Source organism: Phycodurus eques, chromosome 10 (assembly GCF_024500275.1).
Source record: "Phycodurus eques isolate BA_2022a chromosome 10, UOR_Pequ_1.1, whole genome shotgun sequence".
NCBI classification, from domain to species: domain Eukaryota; kingdom Metazoa; phylum Chordata; class Actinopteri; order Syngnathiformes; family Syngnathidae; genus Phycodurus; species Phycodurus eques.
The window spans coordinates 27,501,207-27,523,835 of record NC_084534.1 but is presented as its reverse complement, the minus strand read 5'-3'; the positions used below and the strand labels follow the sequence as shown (position 1 = coordinate 27,523,835).

At 43.1% G+C, this 22,629-nt stretch overlaps 2 protein-coding genes across 3 annotated transcripts; both read left to right on the top strand.

Annotated features, from left to right (window-relative positions):
* Positions 1–7,597: 7,597 nt before the first annotated feature.
* draxina (dorsal inhibitory axon guidance protein a) lies at positions 7,598–10,422 on the top strand. Its single transcript, XM_061688374.1, is given in 7 exon segments — positions 7,598–7,916; positions 7,918–8,005; positions 8,507–8,694; positions 8,942–9,062; positions 9,156–9,248; positions 9,342–9,431; positions 9,525–10,422. Coding segments are annotated over 7 exon segments (1,008 nt in total). The 5' UTR covers positions 7,598–7,601; the 3' UTR covers positions 9,638–10,422.
* A 2,018-nt stretch (positions 10,423–12,440) lies between these two features.
* agtrap (angiotensin II receptor-associated protein) lies at positions 12,441–19,421 on the top strand. Of its 2 annotated transcripts, none has more exons than XM_061688637.1 (5): positions 12,441–12,537; positions 13,653–13,687; positions 13,815–13,923; positions 14,459–14,666; positions 19,225–19,421. In XM_061688637.1, exons 1-5 carry the CDS (start codon positions 12,511–12,513, stop codon positions 19,347–19,349), a joined length of 504 nt encoding a protein of 167 aa, XP_061544621.1. In that variant the 5' UTR covers positions 12,441–12,510; the 3' UTR covers positions 19,350–19,421. The 2 variants fall into 2 exon arrangements, with proteins under 2 accessions (XP_061544621.1, XP_061544622.1); XM_061688638.1 differs by lacking the exon at positions 19,225–19,421 and adding an exon at positions 17,007–17,398.
* The last annotated feature ends 3,208 nt before the right edge of the window (positions 19,422–22,629 follow it).

Genomic DNA, 22,629 nt, shown 5'->3' with positions numbered 1-22,629 from the left:
TGTGAAGGTATTTAAGGCAAGAGTGGTTAGCAGTGCTGACTTAAAGGAGGGATCTTCTAAATTGGCTTCAAAGTTAACAAAACACGTATATTAGCATGTTTGGAGATGCTAAATTGTCTTTATTCACAAAAACACAAATGTTAGGGTTTTTTTTTTTTTTTAAAACAGTGTAAGGTTTTTTTTTTCTTTTAGGTCACTAAAGACTGTTGTTGTTAATGTTTACAAAAAAAACAGATTCATGGAAGCCTCTAAATCGTCTTCAGTGTTGATAAACGTGCGTTTTCTCCACTGAAGACTTCACTGTTGTAATTGTGGACAAGCACAAGATTTGAAGACATTAAATTGACTTTGATGTTTACAAAGAAAACAGCCTCATCAAAGACTCTAGATGGTCTTTGATGTTTACAAAAAAACAAAGATTGTATATTGTCTTTGATGTTTACAAAACATGTAATCAAAGATTGTATATTGGCTTTGATATTTACAAAAACAGCTTCATCAAATATTCTAGATTGTCTTTGATGTTTACAAAAACAGCTTCATCAAAGATGCTAGATTGGGTTTGATGTTTACAAAAACAGATTCATCAGATTCTAGATGGTCTTTGATTTTTACAAAAAACAAGATTGTATATTGTCTTTGATGTTTACAAAAACAGCTTCATCAAATATTCTAGATTGTCTTTGATGTTTACAAAAACAGCTTCATCAAAGATGCTAGATGGTCTTTGATGTTTACAAAAAACAGCTTCATCAAAGATGCTAGATTGGCTTTGATGTTTACAAAAACAGATTCATCAGATTCTAGATGGTCTTTGATTTTTACAAAAAACAAGATTGTATATTGTCTTTGATGTTTACAAAAAATGTAATCAAAGATTGTATATTGGCTTTGATATTTACAAAAACAGCTTCATCAAAGATGCTAGATTGGCTTTGATGTTTACAAAAACAGCTTTATCAAAGATGCTAGATTGTCTTTGATGTTTACAAAAAACAGCTTCATCAAAGATGCTAGATTGTCTTTGATGTTTACAAAAAACAGCTTCATCAAACATGCTAGATTGTCTTTGATGTTTACAAAAAACTTAATCAAAGATTGCATATTGTCTTTGATGTTTACAAAAACAGATTCATCAGATTCTAGATGGTCGTTGATGTTTACAAAACACGTTTGGTAAATCCATTGAAGACTTTGTTGTCATGAATGTTGACATCAAATTGTTGATGACAACGCTAAATTGTCTTTCAAAACACTCGTTTTGCTCCATTGAAATGAAATTGTTGTTAAATGTTTCCAAAAATGTGTCTTCTTTGAATACATTAGATTGTCTTCAGTGGTTAAAAAAACACATTTGCTGGTTTCATTGAAGAATTTATAGTCTGAATGTTTACAAAAGCACATTTTAGTTTCCTTAAAGATTTCTAAGTTGTCGTTAATGTTTAGTCACATATACCTTTTTTCTTCTTTAATTTAATGTAATCTTTTGGACTCAATGGTTGATTACTGGATTAATAAAGTATTGATCTCTCCTCTTGCGGTCAATAGAAGACTTAATTGACTTCAGTCTTTATGAAAACGTACGCGAGGTTCATTCATTTTTTATGAAAACGTACGCTACGTTCATGAAAGACTGTAAATTGTTTGAGTCGGTAAAATGCGCGTAACGCGGCTAAAATGGACTTTTTGGACAAGAAAGACACACGTGAGCTTGATTAAAGACATTATTTAAAAGAATTTTTTTTTTTTTGCTATTAGTAATAGTGTGTTGCCAGTCACTCGATTGACAGGCGATTAGTCCTTCCGTTCCAAGTCAGCCGCGATCGACTTTAGCGTAAAAAAAGAATTGGCTGAGGTGCTGAGATTTCAGTCATCTCATAAAAAAAAAAAAACAATTTGTCAAGTTTTCTTCGATTCATCGAATTCACACGCTTGAAAACATCCAAAATGCTCCACAGCTCCTCTCTCCCTTCTCATGCAATGGACTATTCCAGACTTGATTCCTGGAACGATATTAAGGACTTTATTTATTATGCAAGACGTCGCGTTGAAACTTTTTTTTTTTTCAGTGTGGTGCGCAGATGCGGACTGCGTTTGAAAATGCGGGTAAACGCGTCCCCGGTTGTACGGTCAATAATCAGCAGGGCGGCTGTGGCGTCCTGGATCGGAATAGGGGGGGGGGTCCTGAGGGGTGAGGGGTGCTGTTTGCTCCTGCATCCTTTTGTCTGCCGCTTCCTTTTCGGTTGCTATGAGAGACCCAAACAACAAGACGAAGAAGGAGGGCAGCAGATGGCTGCTGAACGTTTGCCGTCACAGCAGGTGTTTTTGTTTTTGTTTTTGTTTTTTTTAGCCGTCACGCCTTCTCATCTCGTCCTCTCGCTCCCCTCTATACGTTTGTGCCGTAAAAAGCATTCGCTTGCTCCCCCCCACCTCAATTGAGCCCGAAGATTAGCAATCATCAACGAGACCCTCGCCTCTCCGCAGGAGGAAATTGATGCCTTTCCAAGCAAATATAAGCCCTTTTATCATCAGTGCTGGGCTGCCTGTGTCGATGTACGGCTCGATTTTCAAGATTTCATCTTGTTGCGAGTAGTCCTAAAGAGGTTTGGATGGCAAACTGGAGCTTTTGATGACATCTGTGTTGTGAATCCTGAAGGGGGGGGGGGGGGGGGGGGGGGGGGGGGGGGGGCGAGATGAGCGACTGTTAACGCCGACGGAAACGGCGGCGTGAGAATGAAAGTCATCGGTTCCACGCCGCCGCCTTGGCGCGCCGGCCCCGTAACAGATGCTCAACCTGCTGCCCGCCTGCTACGCGCGCGAGCTGCGCCGCTTGGAAAAACGGCACACGGTGATGCATCTTTGCTTTATTTCCAGTACGCTTGACACGATCAGGATTTTTGGGGCCGATCAGCGAGTTTAAAAAAAAACAAAACGATAACCGATCACCGATCCGATCGCAAGATGGAGGAATGTGTCTATTTAAATGACCTGTTCATTTGCTGTATATACTTGTGTCCTTAATTGCTCCAAAAAGGATATTTACAATCAATAATGAATCTTTGTTCCTCTATTTATGCCAGTGAGGCATAGTGACAGACGGAACAAACGAATGGTCTTCTATTAGATGGCAGGAAGTACATACAGTAATTAATTTATCCACTTTTGGTGACACTTTTGTTTGTTGGTGTGCCGTGAGATTTTTCAATTGTCAAATATGTTCCTTGGCTCCATAAAGGTTGGAAATGACTGCTCTCGTCAGGTCGTGTATTCTAATCAGTCGGGTCAAACCAACATTACAACGTGACAGAAATAATCGGCGCTAACTGACTGGAATTCAATGATTTTATTTTTAATTAGACGACTTCAGCCACACCGAAACTTTAGAGCACGATTCGACAGAACGGCGGCATGTTTACGCACCACCGTCAGTGCGGTAATGAGTCTATCCGGTCGCGTTTGAGTTGACAAGATAAAGCCCGGTGATCGTAAAAAAACGGGATGCGGCGGTATCGGAATACAAGATTTGATTGCAGTCGTCTGACATAGTGCAAGCGTGAAAGAGCAAATTTGACTTGTAGTCTGATCCGGCCGGGCGTTACGTGTCTCAGATGTGTCCACACTGGCAACATATTTGTTTTTGAAATAACTTTATTGGCCGTCAGCTATTTACAGTACTGCGTCAAAAGGCACACGACAAGGCTAAACAGGCTAAAAATAAACTAGCTTTTTCAAATATACTGACGGCGTAAATGTCTTTTGCGGAGCATTGATCGGATCGGCGAATTATGACATTAAAGCCGATCAGCATAAAATGCTGATTATCGGCCGATACCGATCGGGCCGATAAAATCGGTGTAAAGTCTTAATTTCCAGTCACATGTATCGTGGTAAAAACATCGATAAAAGCCCTAAAACACCATTTCTATCCAATTGGACGCACGTTTACAAGACAGATGGACGACGCTAAATCGGAAAAATAATTGCGTTTCGGCCATTTCGTGCGGGTGGAGCGTGGTGGGCGAAATTCGATGACAAGTCATAAAACACGGAAATCTGATGAGTCAGCTCCACAAGGTCAGCGCTCGACCACCCGCCTTGTGCGTGATGAAGGCCCCACACGGAAAACATTCGTAGGCGGCGCCCCCTCCTGGCAGGAATGAATTCTGCTTTTGAATGCAAGGGTCCCTTCACACCTCACCTCCGAAACAAAACACAAGATAAGTGTCGCCTCAGTGTCTCACCGTCGTGTTTGCAGACGCCGCAGCTGCTCCGATTCCCAGAGGCCATCTGGGTTCATTCCCCGAGGTACACTCGGGCATCCCCCGACATCCTTTGCGCTCGTCGGCATCCCCCCACCGCGCACGCGAGCTGACCAGCAACTGCGAAAGATTTCCCACTTGATGTGGTAGCGTGACGAAGCCCCCCACCTCCTCGCAGCCCACCGCGCAAGCGTGAAAGCGCACACGCACAAGCCACCATCAGCAGATCAATAACTCCCCCCCCCCCCCCCCGCATTGATGTTCTGCACCACCGTCTGTCTTTGAACACAAAGAAGACGACGACTGTGTGTGCATGTTACACACACTTGGATGCGTATATACCGTATGCGTGTGCACTTTCACAATCCAATAAACCATTTCATGTTTGCCCAAATAAAGATAACACGCTGGAGCCCATCCCAGCTAACGTCCGGCGGGAGGCGGGGGTACGCCCAGAACCGGTCGCCAGCCAATCGCAGGGCACATATGAACGAACAACCGTTCGCGCTCACATTCGCACCTACGGGCAATTAAGAGTCTTCAATTGACCTGCCATCAAGTTTTTGGGATGCGGGAGGAAAGCGGCGTACCCGGAGAAAAGCCACGCAGGCACGGGGAGAACATGCAAAGTCCGGGATTTGAACCCCGGTCCTCACAACTGTGAGGCAGATGTGCTAACCAGTCGGCCACCGTGCCGCAGAATAAAGTAAAAAAATAACAAGTAAAATAAATAAATGTATGCTTTATTTCTAGAAAAACGCTTGTAATCGCTGGAGAATAAAATCATATTTTTATAAGAAAAAAAGTCCTAATTTTATGAGACTAATGTTGAATTTTTTGGAGCAAATCTTATGAGAATAAAATCAGATTGTTGTTTTTTTAATGAAAAGAAGTGTGTTTTATTTATTCATGTGTTCTTTTTTTCAAGGAAATCAATTGTAATCTTAGGTGATTAAAATCACTTTTTTTTTTTCCCCCACAAGAAGTTGCAATCTAAAGAGAATAGTTTGTAGTTCATTTGTTTGTTTTGAGAACACTTTTTTTTCAATAACCCTAATCGCATGACTATAAAGTAAAACTTTTCCCAAAGGAAAAATGTCGTAATATGGCGAGAATAAAGCAATATTTTTTCAAGACATATTTACAGATAAAATACCATCTTACTATATATATCTATATAACAATTAATTTTAAAAAAATGTTCGTATTACAAAAAAATTAAGTCTGAAAAGAACTATTCAAGCAAAGATGGGTTTTTTTTTTCCCTTTTTTTTTCTAAATAGATCATCACAATATCATGATATTGGAGTCAAAATTTGACAACTATTTTCCATAAATGCAAGCGCGCTGATTTTGGCTAATATTAGCATTTTGGCTAATATTAGCGCTCATGTTTGGAGGTTCTTTGCAGGCTTCATCCAAAATAGAAACACTCCTTGTTTCTGTTTATTAAACGCTCGACGCTCAATCGCCACATCCTCAAAGATGTGCTACATTGTTTCATATCCTTTTTTCATTGTTGCGCACGGCGATGTTGTGATGTCTTTCTTCGGTGAATTCTCAAACATCTCAAAGGAAGTCAACAGTTTAGATTAAATGTGAAAGTGGCGCAGATTCAAGGGAACATTGAGCGCGTTTCCCCTCGGGACAAAGCATCGGAGGCCTCCTTTGGCGCGTTCCGCTTCCGCCGCACCTCAATGAAGACGCGTCGACTCTGGCGACGGAAGGCCGGAAAGGACGAGCGCAGCGCTCTGTGTCATTTTGTGCCGGGAAGTCATTTGTGAGAGGGAGAGAAGCGCAAACGTGCGGCCGGCCGTCTCCTTATCGCCTGATAAATGCGCTCGCTTCGGATCCCCGTCGGAATCCCGGAGGACGAGGGAAAGGTTCTTCTCTGCCCAACAAAGGCTGAGATTTAATGTTTGGATTTATGATTTTTTTTTTTTTTTTTTCTTCTCCATCAGAGATTTCTCCTCAAAAGTGCCAGGCCATCCCGCAAGCACCAACACCAGGACGGAGAACCTCTCGAGTTGCAAATCATTAGCCTAATAGCAAAGCGGCCAAAGTCATATTGGAACGTTGTCAGAAAACAAGAGTGAACTACATTTTTAACAAGTGCATCGCAATTTTTCTTTTTTCTTTTAATTGATTTGCATTAAGTCACATAGGCAATTATGCTATTAGGCTAATGACATGCAAAATGTGCTTCTTGCTTCTGTTTGATCATTTTTATTTAGTCTTTTTTTTTTTTTTTTTTTTTAGAATAAAGTTATATTTTTGAGAACAGTCATATTTTTATTAGAAACACATCTCAATCCGATTACAATAATAAAATCACTTTTTTTTTTTTTTTAGAATAGTCGTATGAAGAAAAGGTTTTGAGAATAAAGCCATATTATTTTAAAATACCAGATATTTCTCACACACAAAAAATCTAATCTTAAAAGAATAAAGTTGTATTTTTTAAATCACATTTATTGATAAAGAGTAATTTTTACGTTTTCTTTTTTCTTTTCACGAAAAATGTTGTAATAATGTATAATGAGAAATGTTGTTTTTCCAAAAATAATGGCATATTGTTTTTTTAAAAAAAATTAGGTGACAGTTATGTTGTCTGAAGTCAGAATTATTTTTTGAGAGGTCGCACATCTGCGAGAATGTTTTTTCCGAGCACATTATAGTACTGTACTGTTTATTGATTTAAAAAAATATATGTATTTATGAGAAAAAAAATATTTGTTCAAATGTATTTCACCTTTATTCATCCAGGAAAACCTCATTCAGAAATAAAAATCTCTTTTACAAGAGTGTCCTGTTCATATTAAGATATTAAAAATGCAACCTTATTTGTCTTGTAAGATCATCACACTTTCCTCTTTGCTATGACTTCGACTGGTGTACACGACAACAACAAAAAAGCCAAAGAAAAAGCAAAGCACACTTCTGGAGCTAATCCCTTAGGTAAGCGACTGTCACGACGTACAGGTACCACCGTTGGTCCACGGGGTCCCTCTCGTGGGAGACAAAATGATGACTGCCCAAGTGCAGGTCAGTTGTATTCAACTTTTAACTCATTCACTGCCACCCTTCCCAGTTAGCATGGATATTTGACTTCTAAAGCCGTCAATGGCAGTGAATGTGCTAAGGTGAAAACATTTGCATTTGATCTTTAGGAAGAGATTGTTTTAAAACATGTATTTATTTATGAGGCCAAGTTTTGTTTTTTGGGGAATATTATTTCCTAATACACCAGTTTTGGGGGGGGGGGGGTTCCCACATTTTGGACATTTGTCACTATCACTGTATTCTCCTCTCAGCAGGTGACGCCGTTGTGCTTTAGAGACGATGGCGCCCTCCTTCTTCCTGACGTTGGCGCTTCTTTTGGCGCTGACGTCTTTGTCCCTCGCCGCCGATCCTTCCGGCGTCCCTCTCGGCAAGAGGAGGCGCCGCTCCGGAGGACGGTCGCAGCACCTCCTACGGGCCGCGCCGGGCTACGGCGACGTGAAGGTGACGCGTAGCAGCCGGGGCGGCGGGCCCGTCTCCCGTGGGCCGGCACGCCCTCTGGCCCGCCCCGAGGACGACGGCGCAGGCTCGGAGGGTCTGCGTCCGGTACGGGCGGAGACGGGCCGGGGCAGAGCCGGCCTGAGAGAGAACCAGCTGACAGGGCACGCGCAAGGGAAGAGGTCACGCCGACCAATCGCAGCTCAGGAGACGCGGGGGGAGGCGGCACAAAGGACGACATGGGCAAGGTGGGCATCACATGGGCACACTTTTTTTTTTTTTTCAAGAAGTCCATGAAGGTTTTTGAAAATAAAGTCAGATTCTTCCCTCAAATAAAATTCATAATCTTACAAGAATGCCATTTTTATTTGTATTTAAAAAATAAATAAAAATCAAGTAGTAAGAGTTTGTTTTGTTCAAGAATTCATTCCTGGACAAGCTTTGCATTGGCAACACACCCAAATGTGTGTTCATTTGTTTCTGCGTGTGTATCGAAGTTAATGAAGCTTTGTTGTCATTTTTACGCTGCCAGTAGAAGTCGCAATTTTCTGCTATTTTTACACCGTCCCTAAACAGCACCCACATGCAACATTCTTTTATGGTTTTGATGAAGTCATTTTCAGAGTCCCTCTCGAAATGTCCTGAACTCCTGTTTCCATGCCAGCGGACTACAAAGTAATTAAAGTAAAAGAAAGACAAACGAAAAGTACCAGCAAGCACATACTTTATATTCTGCTTCCATTTTGCAGGTTTTCTTCCGGAGCCGCGGTCGGGCGTCCCACCGGACGAGCCCCCTCCTTCATCTTCGTCTTCTTCGGCCGCTGCGGGCGACGGCCCCTCCCCCGACTCCGCCCCCTCGGGCTCCGGCTCCTCCTCGGTCGCCACGGTGGCCAACGAGCATCCCCCGACGTTGCCCCCGGCCTCCGCCAAACCGCCGGTAACCCGAGAGCAGCCCCAAAAGTCTCGTGTTGAGGTTTTATCGATGAGCTGACCTCAATCAGTCGAATCAATCTTATTGATATTTGGTTGAAAGGAAATGCGAATGCATCTTGGTTCCGGCAAAAGCTCGTTTATGATGGCTGCGAATAGAAATAGCGGACTAATTGTACTTTTTTTGCGGAGGCTCGTGTCCCTTGATTGATTGGATGGCGGTTCCGTATCGGCAAGCTGCTATCTCTTCTCAGAGGTCCGGACGAGGGAAGGGGCAAGGCGAGGTGATGCCCACCCTGGACATGGCGCTCTTCGACTGGACCGACTACGAGGACATGAAGCCTGTGGATGCGTGGCCGTCCTCCAGGAAGAAAGGTCCGCCTCCAAAAACTTGGAAGTTGAACCGACTTTCCAGTTGTCGGGAGTTTTTGAAAAACGGGTCCAGCTTCGTTGTTTTCTCATCCGCAGACAAAAGGCGAAGTAAAAATCTCAGCGGCGGGAACGGGACAGCGGACGGTGACGACGTCGAACCATGTGACCACCATCTGGACTGTCTGCCCGGTCGGTTGCCATCGCACGGGACAAATTCTCAATCTCGACTAAAGGAATCTTTTTAAATGCTAAATGTTAAAAGAGTTGTTTTGAAAACTGAAGGTTCCTGTTGCGACCTGAGGCAACACGAGTGCAAAGCTCACAACAGAGGCCTGAACAACAAGTGCTACGACGACTGCATGTGCGAGGAAGGTGAGGATGTACCTCGACTCTCACCCGCACAGTCCATCTTCCTACATCCGAACGCAGTATTCCAAAAGGACTCTTTATTTTGTGACCTCACAGGCTTCCGTTGCTATGCTAAATTCCACCGCAAGCGGCGCGTAACGAAGAGGCGGGGCCGCTGTGTGGTGCCCGAGTCGGTCAGTAGTGACCAAGGAGGCTTCATCACCGTCTGAGGAGGAAGAGGAGGATAGGAGTCTGTGGGAAGACGGCGACCGTGACCACACGGGCGACGTCCCGTGCTTGGAGTGGATGTCAACGAGCGGACGTTTTGAAGCACAAGGGAATGCTACCCCCAACACTACCCTAACTCTAACCCAGCCTACACCCCAGCACTACCCCAACCTAAGCCCAACACTACCCTAACTCTAACCCTAACCTTTACCCCAGCACCAGCCCAACCTAAGCCCAACACTAACCTTGCCTTTACCCCAGCACTACGCTAACCTTTACCCCAGCACTACCCTAACCTAAGCCCAACACTACCCTAACCTTTAACCCAGCACTACGCTAACCTTTACCCCAGCACTACCCTAACCTAAGCCCAACACTACCCTAACCTTTACCCCAACACTACCCTAACCTTTACCCCAGCACTACCCCAACCTAAGCCCAACACTACCCTAACTCTAACCCTAACCTTTACCCCAGCACCAGCCCAACCAAAGCCCAAAACTAACCTTGCCTTTACCCCAGCACTACCCTAACCTTTACCCCAGCACTACCCTAACCTAAGCCCAACACTACCCTAACTCTAACCCTAACCTTTACCCCAGCACCAGCCCAACCTAAGCCCAAGACTAACCTTGCCTTTACCCCAGCACTACCCTAACCTAAGCCCAACACTACCCTAACCTTTACCCCAGCACTACCCTAACCTTTACCCCAGCACTACCCTAACCTAAGCCCAACACTACCCTAACTCTAACCCTAACCTTTACCCCAGCACCAGCCCAACCTAAGCCCAACACTAACCTTGCCTTTACCCCAGCACTACGCTAACCTTTACCCCAGCACTACCCTAACCTAAGCCCAACACTACCCTAACCTTTAACCCAGCACTACGCTAACCTTTACCCCAGCACTACCCTAACGTAAGCCCAACACTACCCTAACCTTTACCCCAACACTACCCTAACCTTTACCCCAGCACTACCCCAACCTAAGCCCAACACTACCCTAACTCTAACCCTAACCTTTACCCCAGCACCAGCCCAACCTAAGCCCAAAACTAACCTTGCCTTTACCCCAGCACTACCCTAACCTTTACCCCAGCCCTACCCTAACCTAATCCCAACACTACCCTAACCTTTAGCCCAGCACTACCCTAACCTAAGCCCAACACTACCCTAACCTTTACCCCAGCACTACCCTAACCTTTACCCCAGCACTACCCTAACCTAAGCCCAACACTACCCTAACTCTAACCCTAACCTTTACCCCAGCACCAGCCCAACCTAAGCCCAAGACTAACCTTGCCTTTACCCCAGCACTACCCTAACCTAAGCCCAACACTACCCTAACTCTAACCCTAACCTTTACCCCAGCACCAGCCCAACCAAAGCCCAAGACTAACCTTGCCTTTACCCCAGCACTACCCTAACCTTTACCCCAGCACTACCCTAACCTAAGTCCAACACTACCCTAATCTTTACCCCAGCACTACGCTAACCTTTACCCCAGCACTACCCTAACCTAAGCCCAGCACTACCCTAACCTTTACCCCAGCACTACCCCAACCTAAGCCCAACACTACCCTAACCTTTACCCCAGAATTACCCCAACCTAAGCCCAACACTACCCTAACTCTAACCCTACCTTTACCCCAACCGTACCCTAACCCCTTTAATTTGCTTGTTTATAATGTTGGAACATCGCAGTGCTGATAAACGTATATATGTGGCTGTTAGGCGGGAACCTTACATGTCCAAATATGGTCAATTTCATATTCTCGTCACTAATCGATACCATAGGTCTATTCCCACATCATCTGTTATTTTTTACACATTATTAACCAATTTAAAGTTGTATAAATAGTTTGCGAACAAACCCATTAGCTCTATTGAACGCTTAAACTGAAATTAGCCATGAAACACGATTTTGGTGTTGTGTTGTGTCGATGTTGATGATGGCAATATAACGTGCAAGACCGACTTGAATGAAGCGGCATTCGGTGACGCAAAGCAGGCGCCGTTTATTTGGTTCCCGGAAAGGTCTAGGTTTTAGAAATGCGAAGATTCCGCCCGGCACTGACGATGTACCTTTTTTGTCGTTTGCTCGTGTGCTCCGGGAACAATTGCTCTTCTTCAAGGTTGTTGACATTCATCTCGCACACAGAAACTGATATCATTTGTCTTTTTGTCTCAAACTGAATATCATCTGCAACTGCAAGGCGATTCCTAATACGTGAAACGATTTGTGAATATGAAGGTGTCGTTTTCTTTTCAACTTTTAGTCGTGTTATCAAGTTTATTGTTCCACTCTTCTTCATTTATTCTTCATTTTTTTTCTTATTTCCCTGTATTGTGCTCGCGTTTAAGATTAAACTATTTGTTGTGTAACAAATGAGCAGCACTCAAAATGTCCATTTAATGTATTTCTTAAAAGGGAATTTAACATTGCTTGACTCATTCGAACAACTTTTTTTCCCCCCCCAAAAGGAAGTTATGGGAATAGAAATCATCTCTCAGCATGATAACAAATATTTTATTTACTGTACAGGCGATGCTGGCATTCCGTTGTCCTGGAATTGATGTCCCACGACAACATTCCTGTTTGTTTCTTTGTGATCAAATCAAGAGAGAAGAAGTGCGGTCGGCCTTTTCGGGGAGGCGGGAAGCGTCGGAGGGCGAAGTTGAGCAGGAGGAAGGCGGTGGCGAGGGTGGGTGTGAGTCACATGGGAAGCAGTCAGGGTGCTGTCACATGGTTCGTTGTTTGCAAGCCGAGGCTAAAAAAAAAAAAAAAAAAAAAAAAGCCAAAACCTTGCGCGCTGTGCTGTGCTGTTCCTCTTTTTAAAACTCTCAGACAGGTTTGAGCCCTGCTGCTTGTTATGGAAATTCCTGCCATCAATCTGAAGGTAAGCCGCTTTTTAAAAACCCTTCGTTTTCGTGTCGCGGTGGCGTTTTTGGAACTTTTGGGGGGAAGAGAAAAACCTTATTTGGAGTTAACAATTCCAACACATTGACATGGGCGCGACGAGAAGATGACAAATGCCCAATCGGGAGGTTCCCGATGACAACTTGGCCGTCGCTCATTTGACGGATGTGTTAGGTTTGCACAGGGTTTGCAAACTGCGGCTCTGGGGCTCAAAAAGGAACTTTTGGAGGGCGTCAAAGGAATCTGGATCGGAAGTCCAACTAATGATATATAAATTATTATAATATTGGGATCATTTTAGCTGGGGGACCCTCCTTATGGGCGTTTAACATTCATTCTTTCAATTCATTCAAAAAATGAAATGACAATAACGTTGTGTGGAAGTGCGGAAGATAAATCAAACGAAAGCAAATTAACAGCGTTGTAACACTCGTCTTGTCCACTTGTTTTTGAATGGAAAAAACACTTTATTATTATTATTATTATTATTGTGATTTTTTTTTTAATCATCTTGGTTTGTTACTTGCAACATGTTTCCTAAAAACACAGTTTCTAATTGTAGATTTTTCTTTTAATTATTATTTTGTATGTATTATTTTTATACAGGTTGTGATTAAATCCTTTTTATTCAAGTGTTTATTTGTAGAATTATTGTTGTTATTTAGAAATTCATCATTTATTTTGGCTTTTTGTTTAAATATTTTTTTTGTTTTCTAGTTGAACGTTCATTTTTCATTATAATCGTGTTTTTTTAATTTTTATTTTGTCACTTTTTTTTTTTATATACTTGTATAATAAACTTGTATGATTACTGTTATGAAATGATTTCCATTCCATTTTTTTTCCTGGACTAAAGTGTCATCGCTAAATGGATGTGATGAATTCATTTTTATTGTATTTATTGTCAAGAACTAGTCATTGACTTGAAATTTTTTGTTTTCTATTTGTAGATGCATTATTTGTTTGCGTGCATTATGAGTGTCATCCAATGATTATTATTGTCTTTATTTGTTGAGGAGCATGTCTGTATTATTCTGACTGTTTTGAACGAACGGTGAACATTTCCATTTGTCGTGTTTTTTGCGGGGCTGCCAGGCCATCGTTTTGGTGCACTGGCTGCTGACAGTTTGGTGAGTGAACACGTTTTTCTTCACAAACTTGAGGAATTTCTCCCCCCACGTCGACCTCCAATAGGTCACCGAGCATGCGCACGTTTGCCTGCGATGTGTACGCATCTGTGTGTGTGTGTGTGGGCAGGGGTTGCATGGCGTGGCTGCCCACCTCCTTCGCCTGGGGCAACTTCAGCGTCCTGGCGGTGGGCGTGTGGGCCATCGCTCACAGGGACTCCGTCGACGCCGTGCTGATGGTGAGTGTCGCCCAAAACAGCTTCTTCGCTTGCTCGTCCTTCGGTTCGACCTTCGCTCGCTCCCGTGACGTAATACTGCGTTACGGTACTCGGGTAGAGTTTTCATGTAGCTGTACTTGACACCGTTGTTCGTATTTCTGCTTCTTGGTATTCATATCTTTTGATTTTACAGTTCAACGGTTGAACTTCTACTCGCCACAAATATGGCCTTCAGCTACTGAACCTTTTACAAGCGTGGCTACGGTTAGCGTTGGGTTTTCGAAGTTCGCGTTCCAGCCCGGGGGGTTTCGAGCGACAAGTCACGGTTTGCGTCGCCCGTACGGTATCCGCTCGACAAGTTCGGCTGACAAAGTACTGCGAAATAATACCTTTGAGGTCGGATTGGGGACCGAGGTTGTCTTCACGCTTCTTCGCGCCCGGTCGGGATGCGGGCGACGGTGGAGGTTAGGATTTCGGGGTTCTGGGGTTACGGGCCGGAACGCCGAAGTCATGCACTTTTTGAGGTAAGGTTCTCCCTCTTTTCGGCCGGGCGCAGTTTCTGATCGGGATGGCCGTGAGCATCCTGACCGACATCGTCCACTTTGGCATCTATTACTCGCTGAGCGAGCTGGCGTCGGAAAAGGGCCGCGACGTGTTCCGCTTCAGCGCCGGCATGGCCATCCTCAGCCTGCTGCTCAAGCCCGCCTCCTGCTTCTTCGTCTACCAGATGTACCGCGAGCGAGGAGGAGATTACGTCAACTTTGGTGAGTGGCGGACGGCAAAATAAAGTAATGAGTGGCGCGGGACCCCGTGCGGACCTTTTTCAAGCATGCGAGGGACAATCTCAAAGTTAAGGGAAATGAATGAATGAAGGTAAGGTAAATAATCTAAGGTAAATACGGCGAGCCGATTTTGGACTCTTCGCACTTGGCGTCGGCGATATCGACGAGGCCTTTCGGGCGAGTAGTAAATTCCATTTGGAATCGTTGTAATTGTCATTCAAGATAGCTGTAATGTAACTGCGACTTGTTGAAACGACCGATCGCGGAATGGTTCTTCCGCATCGGACAAATGAGCTGGCTTTTGGGGCTTTTCGTTGCGAATATCTACGACTCGGGCGCAGACATACACAAGTGAACGATGGACATCTGTCTGAATTGGAGAGAGCTGTGATGGCGGTTTGAGAAGCGGAGATATCTGCATCGTTTGGACAAGTCGTAACTCCGGTTACAAATATCCGCCGCTTCATTTGGCCGATTGAAACGACGCAAAACTGAATTCCAGATATCGGCAGCTCACATCCGGTTGAGCTGTCAAATGTTGGAGCCATATGTTAACCTTCTCGTCCTGTCGTAGTCACACCGCATTGAGCCGCGGTTAGGGTTAGGATCGGGGTGGGGTAGGAACCCCAACTCGAACGGTTACGGTCACTTGGGGTGAAAGTTCAGGTTATGATTGTGTTAGCGTTGAGGTTCGTTGGAGGGTTAGGGTTGAGGCTATACTGTAGTTGCGGTTGGAGCTGGTTCGGGTTGTTTGACCTCATCGAGTGCTTCCTTTACCGTCACGCCGGGCCAATTGAAGTGGTCTCACGTCTTCGTTGAAGTGCAGCCATTAAACCGTTGCCCGTAACCGAAGTGAGCGAGTGCATTTGAGTACTGTTGTCACGATGCGTGTTTGGCATTTACAGTCACAAGACTGTAAATGCCGTAAAATGCCCGAGACGCACCACGCGAAACCGCTTTTTCGCCCACCGTGATGTCTCAGTTTCAGTGAAGACTGACGTCCGTTTCTCGGGGGTCGGGGTTTGTTGGGTCGAGGGAGTAGCGATTCAAAGCGGGGTTCAAAAGCGGCAAAAAAAAAAAAAAGAAGAAGAAAAAAAAGCAGCGTAAGTTTACTGGCGACTATTTGGACTGAGAGAATATTTGGTGTTTGTGTATTGATGTTGATGTTCTATGTTAACGTCAGCCAGCAGGCTTGAGATTCTTATTAGCGGCGGAGCGACTGATGTCTCTTTTAATTGGCGGCGGAACGCATGCACGAGCGTTTAGGCGCCGCCCGCAGGCCGCGGCGCTTTCCGAGGCTCGCGATCGGACGGCTGCCGCTTCATCGGGGCTTTGCCAGCCATCGCGACGGCGCTTCAAAGCTGACGTCGGGCGTGCAGGCTTTGCGGAAAGAGTCACATTAGCGAATCGGAAGCCATAAAAAAATTAACAAATAATAATCATGAAAAATAAATGTTTAAAAAATAGCTATTGGTAATCAAAAATCATATCGCATCAGGTTTATTTTCGCAATATTTTCATTTACAAAATTTCAAACGTGAATTATTCATAGGTTTATGGGGAAAAAAAAGGTTGATTTCAAAATTACTGACTCAATCATATGTATAATTCAACTTTTCACAGTTAATGAGTTGAAACAATAAATATTCATTTGACATTGTTGAAATATTTATGAAAACTAACCCTCACAGTCAAAATGAGAAACGAAGAAAAAAACGGTTTGCTGACATCAGGAGTGAATTCAAATCATGTATATTCTTTTCATATTCGTGAATGAAAAATGTAAACGTATATTTAAATATTCATGAAGAGAAATCATTTTTGTATGAACACCATTTTCTTTGTTTAAAAAAAATAACGAATGAAGTTGTACGGAATCATGATTAAATGATCAGTAAAAATATTAAACATTTATGACTAAAAGCAATAAATAGTCATTTAATACTAACCGATGCAATTTCTGGAGAAGATGTGCGTGAATGCTGAGTGAAATGAAATCAGATGAAAATGTGGAATGAAATAATTAGAACAAATATTCCTAAAAATATCAAGAATGCAGAAATTTGTAACAAATAAATAAAAAAATAAAAATAAAAAAATGGAGTTTTGGAGAGTCGACGTCCAAAAAGTCAATTAACAGAGAATGAAAATAAATGGGAGAGAAAAAAAACAACTAATCTTTGTCTGAATCTCTTATTGTGGAAGGGTCGGCCAACTTCCTCCCTTGCAAGCCACGTTGCCCCCTTCTGCCTCGTCTCAGAATGTTCTCATGTCTTCATTTGTCTCCTCCTCCCTCCCCCTCTTTCACCTTTGACCTCCCAGACTTAGAGACCTCAGTGGACAGTCGCTGCACGACGGACAGTGCTGACAGTGCATTTATCGGACGCCGCTATTGACCCCCCCCCCCCCACACACACAAACCCCAACCCCAACCCCATTTTTCCCTCTGCCAATCATCTGCCTTCCATTCCCCCTCTGCACAGGAAGTGAGCTCATGAAAAGGGAAGAACAACGAGGACACTTTTTATTGTCTCTTTGTTGTTTGTTTGTATTTCTAAGCGCGTGTGTGTGTGCGTGTGTGTGTGTGTGTCCTCACACCTCGTTTGTGCTTGTTCTCATACATTTGCATCTATGTATTATTCATGCCGCCAATCTCGCGTGGGCTTGTGTGAGTTTTTGCATAATAATAATAATAATAATAATAATAATAATAGTGATGCCTCGAGATACGAGCCGTCGTTCGTTCGTTTTTTGGTTTGTTTTTTTTTTGCTCTGACTTGCGAGCGCTGTATGGTGGCAGCGAACTCAGCGCACTTAAAAAACCGACAGCACTTTGGCAGATAGAGAATTTATGAATTTATTTATTTTTTTAAGAAAAAGAGGCTTCAAGCAGTTTATTGCCACTCCCAGTTGAGCTTTACCGTCAAATGAAACGTAAAATAACAACATTAGCCCGTTGTGTGTTTAATGCACACACTCATAACAATATGGACACTGGACAGCAACAAATGCAAGCAAAGAGCAACGTTTCGCTTGGTTTTCTACACCCTGTAGTCAAAAAGAGCACAGCAAAGAAATCTGGGAAGCAGCAGGATCTGCCGGCCCTACTTCCCGTCTGTAACACTGAGTCCGTCACTAGATTGCCCGTTTGTAGCACGTTCCGAGGAGTTGACGTTGATGTAACTACATTATGTCGAGCAGCGCACACTCGGCTTTTAGAGCCGTGTGCTTGTGTAGCGTGTATGACTGGACAAATAGAATACCCGCACCTCTCTAAAGTATCACATATTGACATTCAATTGCATATACGAAACTTTGAAATGCATATAAGTAATACAATAAATCATTGGCCCTTACTCTGCGTATTTCGTCTATTGTTTCGTGGGATGTACATAACTGCCGCAATAAATGACGGAGTACTGTATAACAATACTCACAAGCAAATTGAATTAATCACGAAGGATGATTTGTAATACACGCGGTTTGAGTTACGAGCCTGGCCGCGGAACGAATGGAACTCGTATATCTCAAGGCACCGCTAATAATCATCTCTCACACACTTTGGAATAAATGTGATAAACGTGCCGCATTGTCTACAAGTTTGCGCAATCGGTCGTGCGAGCGATGCAAGAAACGGTCATCGCCTGGAAAGCGCAATGTCAAATTTTGTCTTGAATCCATATCAAATCTCGTCTTGTCAAGTACTGTCTTTAAAAATCAACGGCGAGCCTAACTACGCAGGCGAACATAATTTTCCAATTTGAATCCTCGGACGGGAAATTACACTTCAGCTGTGACTCCAGTGGCGAAATGAGAACATTCCTACAACAGAAGTGGAGCCAATTGTGACAAATGGGATATTTTGTCCGTCTCCAGCCTTTGTGGCGACTTTGTGTCGTCTTGAAGCGTGCGCTCTGACAAGAATGAGGCCGTCGACGACAATTCACGCCCCAAAACATAAAAGGCAGTTTGTTCATTCCTGGCGCAGTAGCGAATATTGCATTTAAAACACATGACAAACTTCGAGTCCGATTAAGCCGGTAATGATGTACAAGGCTGGACTGAACCAATTTTGTTTCTGGGGTGGGGGGGGGGGGGACACTTTAGTTGGGATGCAAACAATAAAGGGAAGACAATAAATAACAATGAATACATCATACATGTTTGCAGATGAAAGACTGACAACTATGTAGTACTGAATTGTGGAGTTAAGCATGAAACCATTAACTGAATTAATCTAAATTAACATAATAAATCATGAACTGTCGGCAGACGTGCTAACCACTAGTTAATTGTACTGCCTTAAAGAAAAATGCATACAAATAATGAAAAATGCGATAATTATTTTTTGGTTTTTTTTTGGGTGATGCTAACACAAAAGGGTGTCACCGCAGATAACCGCAGCGCAGGAAATGAGAGTACAGATATGAGCCATCCAATCACAATGACACAAAGCTCGACGTGCGCTAATGCCGTTTCTAATCCGCCACTCGGTGACCGTTGTCTCGTCACGCTGGGCGTGTGTTTGTCCCGCGTGTAGGTTTCCCCTCCGTGGGCCGAAACCGAGAAGCGTACCAGTCCATCGACCCCCAGCAGGGCGCGTCCACCAGCGCCGCCAACCCCTTCAACCAGGCGCAGGACACCAAGACGGCGCGAGCCTACTGATGGCCTCCGCCAACTGGAACACGTGCACTTCTGCCACCCGTCCGCTGGATTTTTAGGATTGTTATCATTTTCATTTTTAAATGTTTTCAAAGTGAGACAAACGTTTCTCCCCCCCCCAATATTGTTCATTGTCAGTTGCATTTTTAAATCTATGTTGGAGCTAATTAACAAATACACAACATACATGTGAATGTGAGCATTTTGCTTATATCTGAGCATAAAGTAAAACAGTCAAAATGGATAAGTGTCAGCATTTAGTATTTTACATAAGCACAAAGTCAAACGGCACAAATGTATGTCAAGCTTTTTGTTTTCATATGAGCACGAAGTAAAACTCAAAAGAAAAAGTTCGCTTTTTGCTTCGTACATCAGCAAAGTAAAACAGCTAAAAATGAATCCAAATGTTAGCCAAATCATTTTTTATACAAGCACAAAGTAAAACACAACAAAGTGCAAACTGCATTCTTTTACTTTCTTCGCTTAACGTTGCATAAACGAGCATAAAGCAAAAAGTGAATATAGATACAAATGTTAGCTTTTTGTTTTTATATGAGCATGAAGGAAAAGAGTAAAAGTGGATACAAATGTAATATTTGTTTTACATGTGCATAAAGTAAAACAGCGAAGATTGGATACACATGTTAGCATTCGGTTTTTATAATTTACTCGTGGATAAACTAAAATGGCTAAAATAGGTATAAAAGTTATGATTTGAGCATAAAGTAATACAGTAAAAAAATATTATCCTAAATTATAACTAACAAACAAACTGCCATCAGTTTAAAAAAAAAAAGTCCTTGGGAGAGGTAACAACCGTTTGCAATTCCTCCGAATCCAACCAACCGACAAATAATGATGAAACTAGAACCTGCTTAATGCTTTTGTACTTATTTGAGGTATTAATGCAACAAAAACACGCAATGGGAGGCAAGCAGCCCATTGGTGGAACGGATGATCGATTATTGCCTGAAAGCCACGGTGGATTGATTGGCGCGATGGAGGACGAGGATGTCGAGGTGGGGGGGGGGGGGGCCGTCGATCAATCGGAGCGATTTAGGCACGAGGCCTCGTGTCTAAGTCGAGGACGCACGCGCCGGCGGCTAATTGGGGCGCCATGCAATAACACGAAGTCTATTTGTTGCACCCACGGCGACCGTCCCCGCAGATGTTTTTATTTTTGATTAAAAAAAATTTTTTTTACGATGTGTTCAGGAACACAAGGAAACACCTCATTTAGTTACACACAACATTGTGTTTACAAGCAGTACACACAAATGTTAGCATTTTGTTGATATTTGAGCTTTTAGGTAAAACAGTCACACACACACACACACACACACAAAATGGGCAAACGTTAGCTTTTTGTTTTCACGAGCGTAGCACGTTTGCATTTTGTTTTTCATACGCGCGTTGAAGAAAATAGTAAGGTTGGACACATCGAACGTTTTTTTATGAAGATAAAGTAAAAATTGATACTAATGTTAGTATTTTGTTTTTCATATACTCGAATGCAACCGCAATTCCAATGAAGTCGGGACGTTGTGTTAAACATACATAAAAACAGAATACAATCATTTGCAAATCACGTTCGACCTATATTTCATTGAATACACGACAAAGACACGATATTTCATGTTCAAACTGATAAACTCGATGGTTTTGAGCAAATGGTCATTGATTTAGAATTTGAAGGCTGCAACAGGTTCCAAAAAAAGCTGGGACAAGGTGGCAACAAAGACTGCGAAAGTTTGTGAACAAGTGCGTGAGAAAATAGTCCAAGAGTTTAAGGACAATGTTCCTCAACGTACAATTGCAAAGAATTTAGGGATTTCATCATCTACGGTCCATGATATCATCAAAAGGTGTCGTATATTTCAATAGTACCACAGCCAGAGTTCCTTGGAGAGGGCCAAATGTTTGGAGATCTGTAGTCTTTTCTTTGAAGTTCTACATCAAAAGACTTCCTTCAACCATTTGTACGTTTGTTAGGGTTTTCCTTCGCCCCGCCCAGACAGTAACATGTTTTGGGTTCACAACAGGCGTCCTGGTCTGCAAAGAGGACTGTTTTGCTTCTTATAAGATAAGGGTACCGGGGAGCGAATGTGAGGCGCCAGCAGTCGGGTGTGATTCCAAATATGGTCATGAGGAACGGCCATCTTCTTCCGGGTACACCCAGGGAGGGGCTAAGAGAGAGAACTCAACCATGATAAACTGAGATCCAGGGGTTTTCGGGGGCTTTTTCGTTGTTCTGGCAATGTAAGCAGCTGTTATGACACTAAGGCTTGTTCAATAAATCGAATTAGCCCAAACGCCAAGTGTCTCGAAGTCTTCATTCATCCCTGCCCAATGGAAGTCGCAGTTATCCCGGGTGACCTCCGACTCGGAACCACAGGCGGAAAGAAATCCACCTCAAAAGGTTCCAAAAAATCTGGAGAAATCACTGCATGCAAGCGGCAAGGCCGAAAACCAACATTGAATGTCCGTGAAGGCACCATTGATGCTGAAAGGTACATACAGGTTTTGGAGAAACATACGCTGCCATCCAAGCGACGTCTTTTTCATGGTCGCCCCTGCTTATTTCAGAGACAATGCCAAACCACATTCTGCACGTGTTACAACCGCGTGGCTTCGTAGTAAAAGAGTGCGGGCACTAGACTGGCCTGCCTGCAGTCCGGACCTGTCTCCCGTTGAAAATGCGTGGCGCATTATGAAGCATAAAATACGACAACAGAGACTCCGCACTGTTGAACAGTTGAAGCTGTACATCGAAGCTGTACATTCTATGTTCATGATTATTTGCTAAAAACAATCAAGTTTATCAGTTTGAACAATAAATATCTTGTCTAGGTAGTGTCGTCAATGAAATATAGGTTGAACATGATTCTCAAATCATTGTGTTCTGTTTTTATTTATGTTTAACACAACGTCCCAAGTTCATTGGAATTGGGGTTGTATTAACCTGCTTTTATATGAGCAAACCAATACAAATTGATACAAATGATAGCGTTTTTTTTTTTATGACCATAAATAGTTTTTATATGAGCATAAGCAAAACAGTCCAAATTTATACAAATGTTAGTGTTCTCCTTATTATTCTAGCACAAAGTCAAACAGTAAAAGCTAAGCAAGCCTAAAATATGTAAAAACAATGAATAATAACTAAAAACACTAACTTGGTACTCAGGTTCCTTCTTGTGGTACGTGAAATAATCCCTGCCTGTACAGTTCGGTTGTATTTAACTTTTTAGTACATTTGCATTCAGGCTGTAAAAAGTGGTTG

Coding starts and splice junctions, on each gene's coding strand:
- agtrap (XM_061688637.1), top strand. CDS start 12,511: ATGGAAATTCCTGCCATCAATCTGAAG. Junction 13,688..13,814: donor CACTGGCTGCTGACAGTTTG/GTGAGTGAACAC, acceptor GTGTGTGGGCAG/GGGTTGCATGGCGTGGCTGC. Junction 14,667..19,224: donor AGGAGATTACGTCAACTTTG/GTGAGTGGCGGA, acceptor TCCCGCGTGTAG/GTTTCCCCTCCGTGGGCCGA.